The sequence below is a fragment of the Cebidichthys violaceus genome, unplaced genomic scaffold (assembly GCF_023349555.1).
Source record: "Cebidichthys violaceus isolate CVI_PGR_0920_01 unplaced genomic scaffold, fCebVio1.0.p SCAF_20, whole genome shotgun sequence".
Lineage (NCBI taxonomy): Eukaryota > Metazoa > Chordata > Actinopteri > Perciformes > Stichaeidae > Cebidichthys > Cebidichthys violaceus.
Window position 1 is genome coordinate 9,046,673 of NW_027176373.1, and position 16,299 is coordinate 9,062,971.

The 16,299-nt window shown below is 40.0% G+C and overlaps 1 protein-coding gene across 2 annotated transcripts; it reads left to right on the forward strand.

The window, feature by feature from the left end:
* The first annotated feature begins 1,712 nt into the window (after positions 1-1,712).
* On the forward strand, positions 1,713-16,209 carry unc119a2 (unc-119 lipid binding chaperone a2). 2 transcript variants are annotated; one of them, XM_068716111.1, is made up of 5 exons: positions 1,713-2,306; positions 13,303-13,416; positions 13,764-13,863; positions 13,983-14,155; positions 15,053-16,209. In XM_068716111.1, exons 1-5 carry the CDS (start codon positions 2,057-2,059, stop codon positions 15,163-15,165), a joined length of 750 nt encoding a protein of 249 aa, XP_068572212.1. In that variant the 5' UTR covers positions 1,713-2,056; the 3' UTR covers positions 15,166-16,209. The 2 variants fall into 2 exon arrangements, with proteins under 2 accessions (XP_068572212.1, XP_068572213.1); XM_068716112.1 differs by lacking the exons at positions 13,303-13,416; positions 13,764-13,863; positions 13,983-14,155; positions 15,053-16,209 and adding exons at positions 8,684-8,794; positions 8,941-9,415.
* Positions 16,210-16,299: the final 90 nt, after the last annotated feature.

Consider the following 16,299-nt stretch of genomic DNA (forward strand, 5'->3'; position numbering starts at 1 on the left):
CTGCACAGCTGCAACCAATCTACTCATTAACGCTGCAGCACATCAACTCCAGTTCATTCCTTGCATTTCATTAGATCGTTATCACAACTACTGTGGTAGCTATGCTCAGGCCGAACTTTGTATGTGAATAGCTTTCCTTGTATTCTTGTAACCTGTGCAACCTCTGTATCAGTGTCCTGTGTTTGGGTCCACTTGTACCACACCACAACACAGTCCAGCATTCTTTTTTTGTTTTTAAGGACAGAAGTAGAGTAATAATTACCAGTTTATGCTAAATGTCTCTTCTCCTTGTTATTGGACTACTGTTATAGTTGCGTTAATAAAGTAACAGTGTGTAACATTAAGGGTGATCCATTGGCAGAGCCATTTCAATCTACATACAGAGCTGGTTCTCTTCACGGTGCCAGATGCCATGTTTCACATGCTTCTATAGTAGTCCTGAACAGACTAACCAAACCCATGTTTTCACATTTTCGGGTCAACTATGTTTTGGCGAACAGGAGGAATTTCAGTTAGTTGCACTCTGCAACCTCACTGCTGGATGGTGCCAAATCCCACACAATGCACCTTTAAGATGGAAGCAGGTATCCTGTTGTCAGTGGTGGAAGAGTTACTCCTACTGAGATTCTTTACCTGAGCTAAGTTAAGGTACCAATCCATCAATATAAAAACACTCCTTTACAAGTATTATTGTTATTATTATTATTATCATATACGAAGAACTGAATTTGTCAGGTTTCCTTGATTACACTTGACGGATGCTGTATGCTACTTGTACTTTTTGTATCATCTTTTGTATCTATCGATCTACTTTAGGAACTTTAAAGGTAAAGTATCACATCTAGATGAGCAGAGAATAAAGTCACACTTCCTCTGTGTGTGTTGTTATCCAAGCTTCTCCGTGCTTTGCTTAGATAGCGTTACAGCTGATAACGCCGTTCCGACATACGCCATCATCGTAGCACCCACCTACCGGTTTCCCCTTAGGTAAACACAGTTAGCTCTGTTAGCTCTGTTGCTGTTGTTTGCACTGTTAGAGTTGTTAGCACCGTTAGCTGCTTGGCGCTGACTCAGCCGTCTCCATGTTGAGAGCCATGTGGAGGCAACACAAATGCTCAGAATTCTTTAAGATTGGCTACGTGTGCATTATTTTGTATCGTATGTTATTATAATGCAGGGAATAGTGGCACTTTTACATTGGCTTTGGCAACACCTATGGATCCATTATCCAACAGATTTTAAATCCTCTTCAACACAAATTATCCAATGACAATTGTGCACAGTTGTATTTATTTGCCTTACGGCATTGCCCATTTTAAATAGTTTTCAAAAGTTCACTCAACTTTTCCCCTTCGTGTGTTTTCTGTCCTGGAACTGAGAGATGCCTGATTGAGCTGCTTACTGGAATATCCACGAGAAAAAGCTGTTTGAAAGTTACAGTGACTTAACCATTATTTTCCACAAACTACTATAAAAAGTCCTTATTCAAGACGAATGGTAACATTTAACACAGTTTATTGCTGCCTTAGGGACCTCCACAGAAAGGGAACACACATTGCATATAATATAAGGCTCGTTTATCAGCGGTTTTGTCATCTGGATTGTGGCGTGCATTTAACGGTTGCTGCACAGATTGCGCGCAGAAGCACCAGTCGCTGAGACGACGACGACGCCCCCCCCCCCCCCTCCTTGACAGCAACTGCCATCTGCCGCCTCTTTTTCAGTTTCAAACCCATCAGATTATTTCCCACAGACTATAGCTTCATTTGCCACAGCTGAAATAGCGTCTCAGAAATCAGTTGCGCAAAAAAAAGAAAAAAAAAGAAATCAGCCCGCTTTCCGCTCACAGCCAACGTGAGCCGCGGCCGCTTGCATGCAAGCCGTCTGCGGCGGAGACATACTGCAGGCTCTTAAGGACGAAGCGGATTTGAATTAAGCACCGGATAACATACAGCGACTGTGCATCCTTCGGTGAAGGAGGGAGGGGGGAGAGGGAGGCAACTGTTTTGTATCTTGGAAGCCCTGGGTTAGGAGAGGGGGGGAGGAGGAGCGGAGAATGAGCTATTCTTGTACCAGCAGAGGCAGCAGCCAGGACCCATCAACCGCTAAGAAGCCTGCCGGTAATAATCCGGGCAGAGACACCGGAGGCACAGACAGCAACAGCCCGAAGCAAACGGCGGCGATGAAAGTGAAGAAGGGCTGCAACTCGACCGACGTCGGGGTCCCGGTGACCACGGAGGAGGACCTGCTCGGCAGCACGGTGATCACTCCGGAGGATGTTCTGGGCTTGCAGAAGATCACAGAGAGTAAGTTCACTGTCGGTTATTGAGTGACACGCACAAGGACAAAGGTGTTGATATGTTCCAGCTCCTGCATGAGTCACGTATCACGTCATTGCCGTGTCCCCTTGTTTATGTAATCTACTTAGGCCCTATTCCAGCACATGGTATTGCATCACTGGAGCCCCCTCTGTGGTGAACGTTAACCTCCTCTGCTGGCATCTCGGTTGCCCTGTGACCTGCCAGCGTTGTTGGAGGTTAAGTTCAGCCACGGTGGGTGAGTGGGTGCTTTAAAAAACACCATGTGCAGTTCGAGTAAGTGTGATGGAGCGGTGAAAGACTCCTCAAATGCAGACGTTAGTTAATTTGCTGCAAACATACATGACTTACATTTTATCCTCTAAAACAGTATGATTTTATCCAAGTGGAAGGATGCAGAATGGGGAGACTGAGGAGGCATCCTTCAAAGCATGTATGCTTCTTTTGCACCAGTTCACATTTAGTTCAGTGCAGAAGTTTTCACCTGAGCAGAGAATTAAAACACCCAGGTGTCATGTCTGTGTGTGTTTGTAATCGACAAATTCATTTTTGTTTTAACAAATCTGTAGAGATATCTAAAAAAACTTTTCCAACTCTGTGGAGCTGGTGTTGAAATGTTCTAGTTAGAGTTTTCAGTTTAATTCTCCAGTCAGGTTGCTTGGGATTCAAAATTAACTTATCAAAAAGGTTGTATGGTATTGTATCAGTAGTAAATTAAGCTTTTACTTAAATATAAATAGCAATAAGGTCCATTATATACAAGTAGCAATACCACAATGCCAAAACACTCCATTACAGTAAAGTCTTGCTGTAAAATCCATGTTAAAGTACAAAAGTATTTTTATTATCAGCACTTAAGTATTTGTTATCCAGACAAACTGACCCTGTTATATATCTGCCAATATGATGATGCAGATTACAGTGTGTTGTAACATCAGAAAAGTAGCTACCAAAGTAAAGTTTAGTGAATACAGAGCATCTCATTCAATGATAAACAAACCAATTCTATATATATATCCTTGTCATTTTCTGCCTCTTTACACATTTAGAATACCATGTTGAAAAAACTTAAAATGGCTAATTTTTTTGACATATTCATCATGTTACTGTTATAAAGCTTAATGCAGTTTTTTTTTTTAATTATGTCATACCTCTAAATCTCAAACAAGCCTCTTATAGAGAAAACACGGAGCGATAGCAGCCAAGGAGCTCTTATGTGCAAAAGAACAGCTACATTTATCACCAACTCAGGTCTTAAACCAGTAGTTAGCTAATAGGTGGCCAGCAGGGCATTTGACTATTTAAAGACCAGTATAATACCTTACACAACACGGTTACATTGGCCATTACGGTGCAGACTGAGTGTGATAACATGCAAACACTCTGTTGGATTTTCTTCTAGCTATTTTAAAAGGCATTTAAACTCACCAGCACACATTCACATTTTGTACTGATGGCCATAGCTTTCCACATGTGACAGTGAGATAATGCAACTAGTGCTCGTCTCTCTATAAACTATTTCTACAGTGAAGATAACTTCCTCAAATCATATTTGTCATAATTTTATCCTTTTTCTTATTCGTATTACCTTTTTGTGAAGTTCATGCTAATGCAAGAAGTTTAAATTGTGATGAGGAATGAGACCTTGCTCGTCCACTCCAACGTAATCACAGTTTACTGAGAAGAGGAAAAGCTCTGGGAACATCCTTTGGCTCAGCTCATTCTTGCTCTTTTACTGACAGCCACCGTCAAGTTTCTTTAAATGTCTTTTTAACTGCAGCTGGTTTCTTTACACGTATGTTCAACACATGAGTGTCTATCTTTCTGTTTTGATCTGTCTGTCGTTGGTGATTTCCATGAGTGAGTCTGTGTGTGTGATCGTTGTCCAGCTGCACAGCGACGGCAACATCGTAATGATTCTGTCTCCCATGCTGAACTTGTTATGGTCTTGGAAACTCTCACTTTTCTATCTCGCAGCGCCATCGCCGGAGGCAATAGGAGGCATGTGTGAATCACCACAGCAACGTGAATACACGCTTGAATCACTACGGCAACTTCAAGCATCTCCCCGTGGTTACAGCCATTGGAGCGTGCAGCTCTGTTCTCCTACACATTTCCTCCTCCTACTTTCCTCCTCCTACTTTCCTCCTCTTCTTTCTTCTCCTCTGCTTCGCAGTTTCACGTAGTTGTGCTGTCACTTGATGAATTACACAGACAAAATGGACATATGTGCACACACACTCACGCTTGCTTGTGGCGGTTAAACAAAGCAGGAAATCCCCTGAAGAAAGCCACTGCTGCCCTTCTGTTGTTTTGTGACTCGTCTGTCTCAGTTATTTCCTGCTGCTGCACATTCTCAAGTGGCTGAAATTGCTTCCCTCCCAAAGTGGCATGATACACAATTGACAAAACTCAGCACAGCTCAGTTATACTTGACAAAAAACTTTGTTGATTGAAGCTGTTTGGAGCATAGATGTCTCACAGGAGAGGAAACTTCCCTTTGTGTCGGATACATTCTCACAAAAAAGACTTTCAAATAACGTAAAGTTGCCACTAATCATTTTCTGCTCCATCCGTCTGGTAATCAAAGCAAACTGCTGAGATTGATTAAGATTTGCATAGACGTAACAGGCTTTCTGCTCAGTTGACTGATCTGATCCAAACTTATGTTCTTAACTGAATCTTAATCTGCCGACCCATCACAAACTCAGATCTGCAAGAAAGACTTCCCTGCAGACACTTGTCTTTTTTAGGGGAACAGTTAGTTTAATTTTTATTATTTTTTCAGATTCATCAATTGTTTTGTTTGAAGCTGAAATGATTTGTTGATTCAGTTAATGTTTTTGATGAAAGATTCATTATATTGTGAGCCAAAAATATGAAAAAAATTGCCAATAGTTTTCTGATTCCAGCTTTTGATATGTGGAGATTTGATGGTTTTAAAAAAGACAAACATGGATCATTGAAATTGAATATGTTTGGATATTTTGGTTGAACAACACAAACACAAAACAATTTCTAAAAATGAATTATTGCAAAGTTATTGTTTGTTCCAGCCCTAATTCGGTTTATAAAATCCAGAGCTCACAGTAACGTTTTTAAGTAGCAAATGTTTCTTCAACATTCATTCAATTTACATTATACATCAGAGAAAAGCTGCAATTCCTCACATTTTGGAAGCTTGATAAACAAGTTAAGTTACTTGCATAAGTACAAATTAGTAATTAAGTATTTTGGGGTTTTGGCGTGTTGGTCAGAAAAAACAAGACATTTAATTAAAGAATTAATAGAGAAAGCAACTGGCAGATTAACTGTTAATGAAATAATGGTTTGTTGCAGCCCTACTGGGATTGTCATAGGAAGAGGACTGATGAATTATTGTCTATATCTGGACACCTTGTAGTGCATCATTGTACTTATACCTCAGCTGTTCAGTAATCTGTTGTAAAAAAAAATTAAGCTACTTTGAGTACTTTTGTTTTAACTGCCAGTTAGTTTTAAGTATAATTTACTGAATGTAAAGCATTATCTTTGTTGCTATGGTTACTAAGTCACGGTATATGTTTTAACAGGTGTTATAACGTCTCATTACTTTTTTAGAAATGTGGTCAGAGTCTTTTAGCATTGTGCTGGAGCAGATCTCATGCAGTTAAACGCTCCGTACTGTCAAGTTAAATGGGGCAGCAGGTGATGAAACCAGGTCAAATTGATTTGCTTGTCAGAATAATTATGAGATTATACAGATGGGTCATAAAATTAGAGAAGGCCCAACACAGATATCGTCTCATACTCAGAGGATTTCAGAGACCCACTCATTGTGCCATGACCCTGTGGTCATAGGCAGGTAAATTCAGGTCAGTAAGACAGGGACGAGATGTGTCGCCCTCTAAACCTGAACACTATCGAACTTCATCAGGGTTCACAGAGTGCAAATTAAGTCTTTGGCACTGCAACCTTTTTCTGGCTTACAATGCAAACTAATTAAAAAGTTGTAAAGTGAACATGACATGGCATTTTAGAGCATTGTCCTTCTGCAATTTGGCATATTTTATGTTTCATTCATTAATTTCACACACTTTTTTTCTCCACCGTTTCATTTCCTTTCCCTTTACTACTTTAACTATGCCCCCTCCCGCTCCAGTAACTAGTTGGATTTGCGCTCATACAAGAAACTAAACAGGATCAGTCCATGTGAGCTGTGTTGGACCTAAGTGCCTTCTTCCTCCCACTTATCTGGTCTCTTCTCTCACAACTGGCTCTTCTCATACACTGTTTACAGTTATACCTACAAAAATAATGCACTATAAGTTGTCTTTTCCTATGTAATCCACTTAATCATGAGCCAGTTGTGGCAAGGATTTTGTCAGTCAGCAAAAAATTTGATAAAATCAACTTTAACTAACTTTAATATGAAAATTGTAAAACTTAGTTAGTGAGATGAAATATACATAAAAAGCAGCCAATAAAACAAACACTGACAAAATGTTTGTGTGTGTTTAAGGACCTTCATTTAGAAAAAATTAGAGAAAATCAGCTGCATGTTTGTCCACATGTGATACTCTTGAATCTGACTTACAGCACTGAGAGCCGCTGTGAGGTGATCAAGAGGGCAGGAGACGATATGTGTGGTTTACATGCTCCAGCAGGAGCTAGCTGTGTTGTGTGTGTATATAATAGAGAAGCCCTCACTGAGCTGAAGGGAAGCTTATGTCTCATGTGGGATAACAAACCTGAGAGTGGTGGGTGTTAATTACTGTAATGAAACACTAGCACGCAATGGATTTCATGCAAAGATGTTAACCTCAATCTTACTTTTTCCCACGAGGCTTTCTTGTACGAGTGTTCACCAAACTCTCTTAACGGCTCAAACTTGTTGCAAATTGCTCCTTTTAAACCTGATTAATGCCACCAGTTCTCAAGATATTATCTTGAGCATTTGTCGATCGATCCATATGTGGGCAAGTTTCATTCACAACAAGACTAAGAGTCTACAGCCACGCTAGCAGCTCTGTGAGGCTGCACTTAGGCACCGTGCTTAAAAAGGCTAATGTCAGCATGCTAACATGCTCACAAAATATTTTAAATGCACTTCACCATTTTAAGATTGATCATTCTCAGTTTTTGCCCAATTTCATGTTGCTTTAATATGGCTTCATATGCCAGTAATCTTAAACCCTCCCACTGGAAGGTTCCTAAGATCTCTCCTGTCCCAGCGTTATCTGGGTGAACAGCTAAAACAAGCTCAGAACTGTTTATTTTGGCTGAATCTAGGCCATGTGGTGCAGTGTGTGTTGAACTCTGGACCTGACCGACTCAGTTTAGCCAGTAAACTGCTGATTTCTGCTGCGATGGGACAGGAATCAGCCGAGAGATGACTGTAAAAAAACTGCAGCAAACACTCGTTGCGCAGCTACTTTGTCAGAAATCTTTACTTTTTTTATTACCACACTTTAAACCATTTGTTTAAAAAAAATATAAAAGTTCCAAAGAGACATACAGTTGAAACCAGAAGTTTACATACACTGCAAAAAGACACATAACTAATTTGTTTCTCACTGTCTGAAGCTAAATCAGACTAAAGCTCTTCTGTTTCAGGTCAGTTAGGATTACCAAAATTATTTATTTTTGCTAAATGCCACAATAATGAGAGAGAGAATATTTTAGAGAATTTTGTATTACTTTCTTCAAGGTCAAAAGTTTACATACATTTCCTTAGTATTTAGTAGCATTGCCTTTGAACTGCATGACTTGGGTCAAACGTTTTGGGTATCCTTCCACAAGCTTCTTACAGTACTCTGCTGGAATTCTGGCCCATTCCTCCTGACAGAACTGGTGTAACTGAGTCAGGTTTGTTGGCCGCCTCGCTCGCACACGCCTTTTCAGATCTGCCCAAAAATTTTAGATGGGATTCAGGTCAGGGCTTTGTGATGGCCACTCCAAGACATTGACTTTGTTGTCCTCAAGCCACTTTTTAACTATTTTGGCAGTATGCTTAGGGTCATTGTCCATTTGGAAGACCCATTTGCGCCCAAGTTTTAGCTTCCTGGCTGATGTCCTGAGATGTTGCTTTAATATTTCCAGGTAATGTTCTTTCTTCATGATGCCGTCTATTTTATGAAGAGCTCCAGTTCCTGCTGCAGCAAAACAGCCCCACAACATGATGCTGCCACCTCCATGCTTCACAGTTGGGATGGTGTTTTCAGGTCTACAAGCTTCCCCCTTTTTCCTCCAAATGTAACGGTGGTCATTATGGCCAATCAGCTCCACTTTAGTTTCATCAGACCACAGGACATGTCTCCAGAAGTTAAGGTCTTTGTCTTGGTGTTTTTTGCAAACTGTAATCTGGCTTTTTTATGTTTCTTTAGGAGTAATGGCTTCCTTCTTGCTGAGTAGCCTTTCAGCCCATGTCGGTGCAGGACTCGTTTTACTGTGGATAATGACACTTTCTTACCAGCTTCAGCCATCATCTTCACAAGGTCTTTAGCTTTTGTTCTGGGGTTGATTTGCACATGTCGGACCAAAACACGTTCATCTCTAGGACACAGAGCCTGTCTGCTTCCTGAGCGGTGTGATGGCTGGACATTCCCATGATGTTTATACTTGCATATAATTGTTTGCACAGATGAACGTGGCACCTTCAAGCATCTGGAAATTGCACCCAAGGATGAACCAGACTTGTGGAGTTCCACGATTCTCTCCCTGATTTCTTGGCTGATTTCTTTTGACTTTCCCATGATTTCAAACAAGGAAGCAGAGTGTTTGAGGTGTGGCCTTAAAATACATCCCCAGGTGTGCCTTCAATTAACGCTCATGTTGTCAGTTAACCTATCAGGAGCTTCAAAAGCCATGACATCATCATCTGGGCTTGCCCACGTTGTTTAACGACATAGTACTTTTGGTGTATGTAAACTTTTGACCTCAAAGAAAGTAATATAAAATTCTCTAAGAAATTCTCTTTCTCATTATTGTGACATTTAGCAAAAGTTAAATAATTTTGGTAATCCTAACGGACCTGAAACAGGAGAGGTTTAGTCTGATTTAACTTCAGACAGTGAGAAAAAAAGTGTTATGTGTCTTTTTGCACAGTGTATGTAAACTTCTGGTTTCAACTGTATCATTGTGTTGGTTTCCAACACCAAAAAAAATAAAAAATTGAAGTTTGAGTAAATTATAAGTGAAGGCTGTAAAATATAGGATCTGGAGTTCTTGTGATGAGGACACATGACATCTGAAGTCCCTGTTGTTAAAAAAAAGCGGCTGGTGTTGAACTTTGAAGAAGTGGTTGAGACAAGCTTCCTGTTTTCCAGCAGCGCTGCAGAGTTACTGCAACAGTTATAGTCGTCTTAGTGGGTTTCCTCATTCAACTTCATGTCACTGAACACTTTGAATTCATAAAGGTTGTCTTTTGGTTGTATAAGTCCTATAAAGACACACACACACACACAGGGACGGGTTCTGTCTGGGTGTGTTTACTATCACAGCAGCCCGAAGGAGAGCTGACAGTGATGAACACTGGTCTGATCACGGCTTTATTAGCTCCTAGTAGCAAATTATCCTTAGGTGTGTGTGTGTGTGTGTGTGTGTGTGTGTGTGTGTGTGTGTGTGTGTGTGTGTGTGTGTGTGTGTGTGTGTGTGTGTGTGTGTGTGTGTGTGTGTGTGCCTGCATTGTCTGAAAACGAAAAGCTACGAGTTGAGTTTGGACGTAGTGGGCGGGGCATACGCTGCTGAATGAGCCAGGAGTTTCTATTGGTGGGTTCACTTGGATCCCGGTATCTGCTTCCACTGTAAACACTGCATATGTCCCAATCCAGCCTGCATCCTTCGGTGGACCCAGCCCTCGGCCGAAATGAGACGGCCTATGCTACAGAAGACTTCCTGTTTGCGTCACCAGCTAACTTTATGCTGCCCATATGTTGATGAAACAATGTACTCAACAGACTCCCGTGCCTAGAATGCCTGCTCAGAAGGATTATACTGTATGTATGTATGTATATATATATATATATATATATATATATGTGTGTGTATATATATATATATATATATATATATATATATATATATATATATATATATATATATATATGTGTGTGTGTGTATATATATATATATATATATATATGTATATATATATATATATATATATATATATATTAAAAATACTGTAAAGGTTTTAGTTTTAATCAGTTTTTCAATCATATATCAATAATTCATTCATAGTTCTTTTTCATAATATAGTTTTTCTAAATTAATAATCAGTTAATAATTCAATCAGTTGCTATGTTAAATAACACATTTTCAATAATTTATAGTTCTTGTAAATAAAATAATGTATTTATCAACAACTTTTTTATTGAATTCACACATATATATGTGTGTGTGTGTGTGTGTGTGTGTGTTTATTTCTCAATGAATCTTTCTAGTAGAGAAAAGAGCCTGGATACTTGCAATCCTAAGGCAGATGACAGTTAACAAAAACAACAGCAGCAAAACAAATGTCAGCAAACGTGTTTATTAACTTGCAGTAACACATATGGACATACTTTACTTTTTTTCTATAAATTGTCCCTTTTTTTTGCTTGCAGGATTATTTTCTCCAAAATTGTCACATTGAGAAAACATTGAGAAATCAATAATGTTAACACAAGAATGCAAACTTAGAAGATTGACAAATTCACACAGAAATCATCTACATGGATGTGTTATTGTGGGATTAAATAAATAAAAGAAAAAGGTGACAGTCACAACTGTCATCTGTGTGACAGCAACAATAACACATCAGAGGTGTATTGTCCTCTCTACTGTTTGTCCTGTTAGTAAAGGCTTTGTATTGGATGAGAGCTAATGTACTTGTAACCTTAAGTACAGGATGGTCAAATGGAGATATTACAAAAGGACTAATGTCTTAATTCCAAGCTACGGTTGCTGAATGTTTGGCCCTGGTGAAGAGGCCGTCGTTCTCCCCCTCAGCTTGATGAACTGAGCCGTTTGCTCCTGGCTCCCTGTAACAAAACAAAATGTAGAGTTAGACACTACTAGCTGTGTGAGGCTACAGTGTTGTATAACCGACACAAGTACACACACTAGCTGTTATCAGAGCCCAGCTCCTTGCAGCCATAGATGTTGTATGTTATTATTTATAATGATGTGGCTGCTGTTTGTTTGTTGGTCTCATGTGTGTGTGTGGAGGCTGCGTGAATCTTCAGGTGTTGTACGGCGGTGTGTTCAGAAGAGCCAACCTCAGCGTTCAGACTGACAGAGGAGCAAAGGCATCCGAGCGTCACAACGAATCAGATCAGCTCTGTCGGGAAGGAGCACTCTTTAAACGGAGTGGACAACACGCTGTGACTTCGGGTTATGTTTCTCTGCTCCGGCATGAACACATACAGTAAACATGAGAAATAGCATGCAGGGAGCATTGTAAACAATCCTCTAGGGGGAATTAATGTAGAAATAAAAAGCATTTAGGAAGCAAAAAGGCTCCAGCTTGGAAACAATGTGAGTGACTAAAAACACTTTCTTCCTTAATACTGCTGACCTATTTATTATATAATTTACATTTCAAGTTTAGCAACACTGGTGAACTACAACTAATAGACAATTTAAGGTGCACATTATTGAAATCATATCCAATAATTTTCCTCACAAGTGGTTTGAGGTTTGATCGAGCGTTTTTATGAACTTAATTTTGAAGCATTCGTGTGATCGATTTCATCATTCTTTTTTTACACATGGGAGCCGTCATTTTATGTCCCTGTGTCAAGGATCTTTTCATTTTATCCTTACTTGTGAAGCCATCTGTAAAGTGTTTGTTGATCACCTTTCTGGTGTTCAGTAATGATGGTTGATGGTTTGCAGGTACATGTGATGAATAGTTGTTGCAGTAGCTATAAACACAGTCCTGCAAAATTGTATGTTGTCAGGTGTTTTGCATCAGCAGTTCATTTTAAATCAGACTTTTACCGTCAGTGCTGACCCTCCCGTTTCTTCTTACACACATCCTGATCTACCAAACTAAAAGACATCATGACAAAATCCACTGGCCCCTTAAGTGAAAACTATCGCTTTTTTAAATGTACCAAAAGTTAGATACTGATTGCATCAATTTAGAAAAAAAATAATTTAATCAAAAATATGAAAAACAAACTATCATGAGATGCAGAGTTGGGAGCTGATGTTAACATCTGGACACATCACGTTGTCTTGTTTTTTAGTGGGAAGCTGTCAATGCGTCATAGAGAACAGCTGGTGGTCAGAGCTCCCATCATTAGTGATTAAATTATCCCTTGTGTACTGATAGACGTCCATGTCTCCACTGTTGTTCCTCTTTGTCTTTGAGCAGACAGATGTGGTCAGCCGACACAGCGTGTGTCTGTGTGACAACTGCGGATTTATTAACTTGTAATCACGCATTCACTGACTCAGACCTGCAGCGCTCCCCTCTTTGAAACAATGTTATCCCAAATGTATTTGTAATTTATTTTTCATCCATGGTAGCTTCGTGATTGCCGTAGTGAGGCAGTGGAGATGATGGAGAGATGTTGAAGTTACACATGCCGGTCTGCGGTGCCATCAGATCAGGCAGGAAGTGTCTGCTCTGTTGGGGAACGCTAATACGCAGTGACACTGCCCGGTGAGGACAGGAAGGATTAGAAGAATGAAAATAACTTGTGTGTCTTTCTTACTGTGTGTGTGTGTGTGTGTGTGTGTGTGTGTGTGTGTGTGTGTGTGTCTGTTTGTGCCTGCATTGTCCCATTTGTGAGGAAATGGCTCTTCTAACACATTGCCTAAATTCAATATTTCTTCAATGACGTCTTAAAATATCTGATCAAAGACCGATGCAACCTTCACTTTTTGACTCTCTCTGCTCTGAACACAGTTCACTCTCAAAAAGTATTGATCGGAAAGTAAAAAAGTGCATCCTTTGTATTAGTGTCTAATCTGTAATTCTCTCTCTCTCTATTTTCCCCTTCATCTTTTGCAGATTATCTTTGCAGCCCGGACGAGAACATTTACAACATTGACTTCACCAGGTTCAGGATCAGAGACATGGAGTCTGCCACGGTGTTGTTTGAAATCACCAAACCTCCATCCACAGGCGAGTCACTGATGGCTTTCTTTCACTTAACCTATAACTACCATGAAAATACTTGCAGTAATTCAACATTATAAAGCACTCTCATATATGTTGGCTCTACATATCCGCTAAACAAATCCATTAACTTCCCACCAACACATTGGTGCTTATTCTACCAAACAAAATGCATAGTTTCTGATAACAGACATGAACTGTAATGTAAAACTGACACTTATTCTACTTTTCTTGGTTGTTTAATACTGTGTGTTTTGTAACAGTCAAACAAAGGCAAGCCAAGAAAATGTCCATAACTAAAAAGGTTTCATTTAAATCTGTTTCTGTTCCACGCAAACTGAACCTCAACTTAGACAAAGCAGGGGAGAAGAGGGATGTTGACCCAAACGCCGGCCGATTTGTCCGTTACCAGTTCACCCCCGCTTTCCTCCGACTGCGGCAAGTTGGAGCCACGTAAGTGAGAACGTGTGAATCTTTATTTATAAGGATGTGTCCTCTGTGTCTTTCTTTGTTTGTCTGTAATTTCCCAGGCACGCTCACCTGTTTCTGTCTGTCTGTCTTCGTCCCTGCAGTGTTGAGTTCACGGTCGGAGACATGCCAATAGAAAACTTCAGGATGATTGAGAGACATTATTTCAGAGAGAAGTTGCTCAAGAGTTTTGACTTTGAGTTTGGCTTCTGCATGCCCAGCAGCAAAAACACCTGTGAACATATCTACGAATTCCCACCTCTGTCTGAAGACATCAGTAAGTCAATGTTTTTTGCTTTATAATATATTCTCAATTAACAAAACAGTTGTTGAAAAGCTGTCTTTTTTTTGCGTTTAATCGCAGTTCAGCCAAAGAGTATTTTTCTTCTTCTCAGATTTTTTCATTTGAAGGATTTTTTGAGACCTAAAGATGTGAACATATTTAGTATTTCACTAGCAACAAGACGGGTCTTGGAGTGCTCTGTGTGGCTGTACTTACTGGCAGTGATGCTACGAGCTAAATGCTAACATCAGCCTGCTAACAATTATGATGGTAACCTCCTGATGATAAGCAGGTATAATATTTGCAATCTCAATTTAGTGTGTTAGCGCGCTAACATTTACTAATTAGCACTAATGCAAAGTACTAATGCGTTTAAGTATGTTTTGCATGTATTTGGTCATGAACCACTAGACAAAGTGACACTTTGACCTGATATTGGCGCTGAATGAAACATTGCAAGATCAAGACAATTATTAAAATGAATCCTGAGGGGGACATGCATGTCTGTAGCAAATGTCAAGGCAATCAATCCCAACGTTGTTGAGACATTTCCCTCAAAATCACAAACGTCAACCTCATGGTGGTGCTCGAGAAAAAGTCAGTGGATCACCAAGATGAGTAGGATTCATTGTCTGGGGATCATGAATGTCTTTACCAAATTTCATGTCAGTCCAATGAACGGTTGTCAAGATAATTCAGTCTGCACCAAAGTGGTGGACCGACAGGCCGACATTGGCATTCCTATAGAGCCGTGCTGCTAGCATAGCTAAAAAAGAAACGTGTATTTATTCTTTCTTATTCCTTTACTCATCTTGGGACCCCTCAAATGTATGACTCCTTGGTTGTGAACCAGTGCCCTAACAGCAGTGATGTTTTTGTGTCTGCCCTCAGTCAGAGAGATGGTCCTGCACCCGTATGAGACGCAGTCCGACAGCTTCTACTTTGTGGACAATAAGCTGGTGATGCACAACAAGGCGGACTACTCGTACAACGGCGGGACGTAGAGACGACACGCTGACACGAGAGACAGGTGGATGTACGGACTGACCTGGGGGGCGATCAGAGTACACTGGTGGGACTAACATCCTGTCAATCCAGTAGTCTCTCTCTCTTTATCTCTCTCTTTCTCTATCTCTTTCTCCCGCTGAGAGAACGCCATCCAGAAAACGGCCACACAGACGTGTCAGTTGCAAACTGTTTGTGTGTTTGCGCGTGTGTGTGTTAGCATGTATAAGTTTGGCAAAACCTAAAAGCTGCAAACACACACACAGTTCACAGCACGGCGTGGGGTCGCTGTAACAAGGTGTTTTTGTAACATGCTAAACCAGCAAGTAAGCAACTCTTTAGGAAATATCAGATGGTTTTTCACTCTCTAGCCACGTCGTGTGAAGTGGAAAAAGCTAAAACCTCCGTAATATTGATAGATTTTTTTTTTTTTCATTGCTGTAGTATGTTAGGGTTTAGGAACAAATATTGCATCTAAACTCGAGTGTTTTATGGACTTCAGTTCTTCTTCTCAGTTTCCGTGAGTGAGCTTTTTGGAGCGTGTTTGTATGACTGTCTGTTTGTGTCTGTCAGTGTGAAGCATGACTAATGGTCTGGTAAGAATATATTAACTTAAATGTCAATAATGTGGTCATTTGGTTTCTAAAGATAAAATAGATTTTGGAAACCTGTTAGTTCATCAGACCTGTTTTCTTTGTTCCTTATTTATTTCTCGAGTTGTGTGACGTGTGTTGCCCGTAGGGCGTATGTGTTCATTGTCTTTGCTCAAAGCACAACATGTCGACAGAGCCAACAAAGGGGGAACTTGTGAAGATGAGCTAATCTGAAATGCCCATAAATGTACTTTGTCATGTGTGTACTAGTTGTACTTTTCCAGCCTCATGTTGCTTTGTTTAGGTCAGAAAGAAGTTGTTAAAACTTTTGTTAGGTTGCCTATCCGAGTTGACGTTTTTGCTGTTTGGAAACATTTTAAAATGTTGATATGTTTCAATCAGATTTGTGTTGCACAAAGGAAAAAGATAGAGGGAATGTAGCAGAAATCACCCTAAAATCTCATATATTTTTTTGTTTGTGTACATTCTAATGTCTGTTTCTAAAACCGTCTGTCTCATGTCTCTTAAGTCCATTTGTTG

What these genes read in the sequence shown, in the direction of transcription:
- unc119a2 (XM_068716111.1), top strand. Translation starts at nt 2,057, where the DNA reads ATGAGCTATTCTTGTACCAGCAGAGGCAGCAGCCAGGACCCATCAACC. An exon ending in CTTGCAGAAGATCACAGAGA is followed by an intron (nt 2,307 to 13,302) that starts GTAAGTTCACTG and finishes CATCTTTTGCAG; the next exon opens with ATTATCTTTGCAGCCCGGAC. An exon ending in ACCTCTGTCTGAAGACATCA is followed by an intron (nt 14,156 to 15,052) that starts GTAAGTCAATGT and finishes GTCTGCCCTCAG; the next exon opens with TCAGAGAGATGGTCCTGCAC.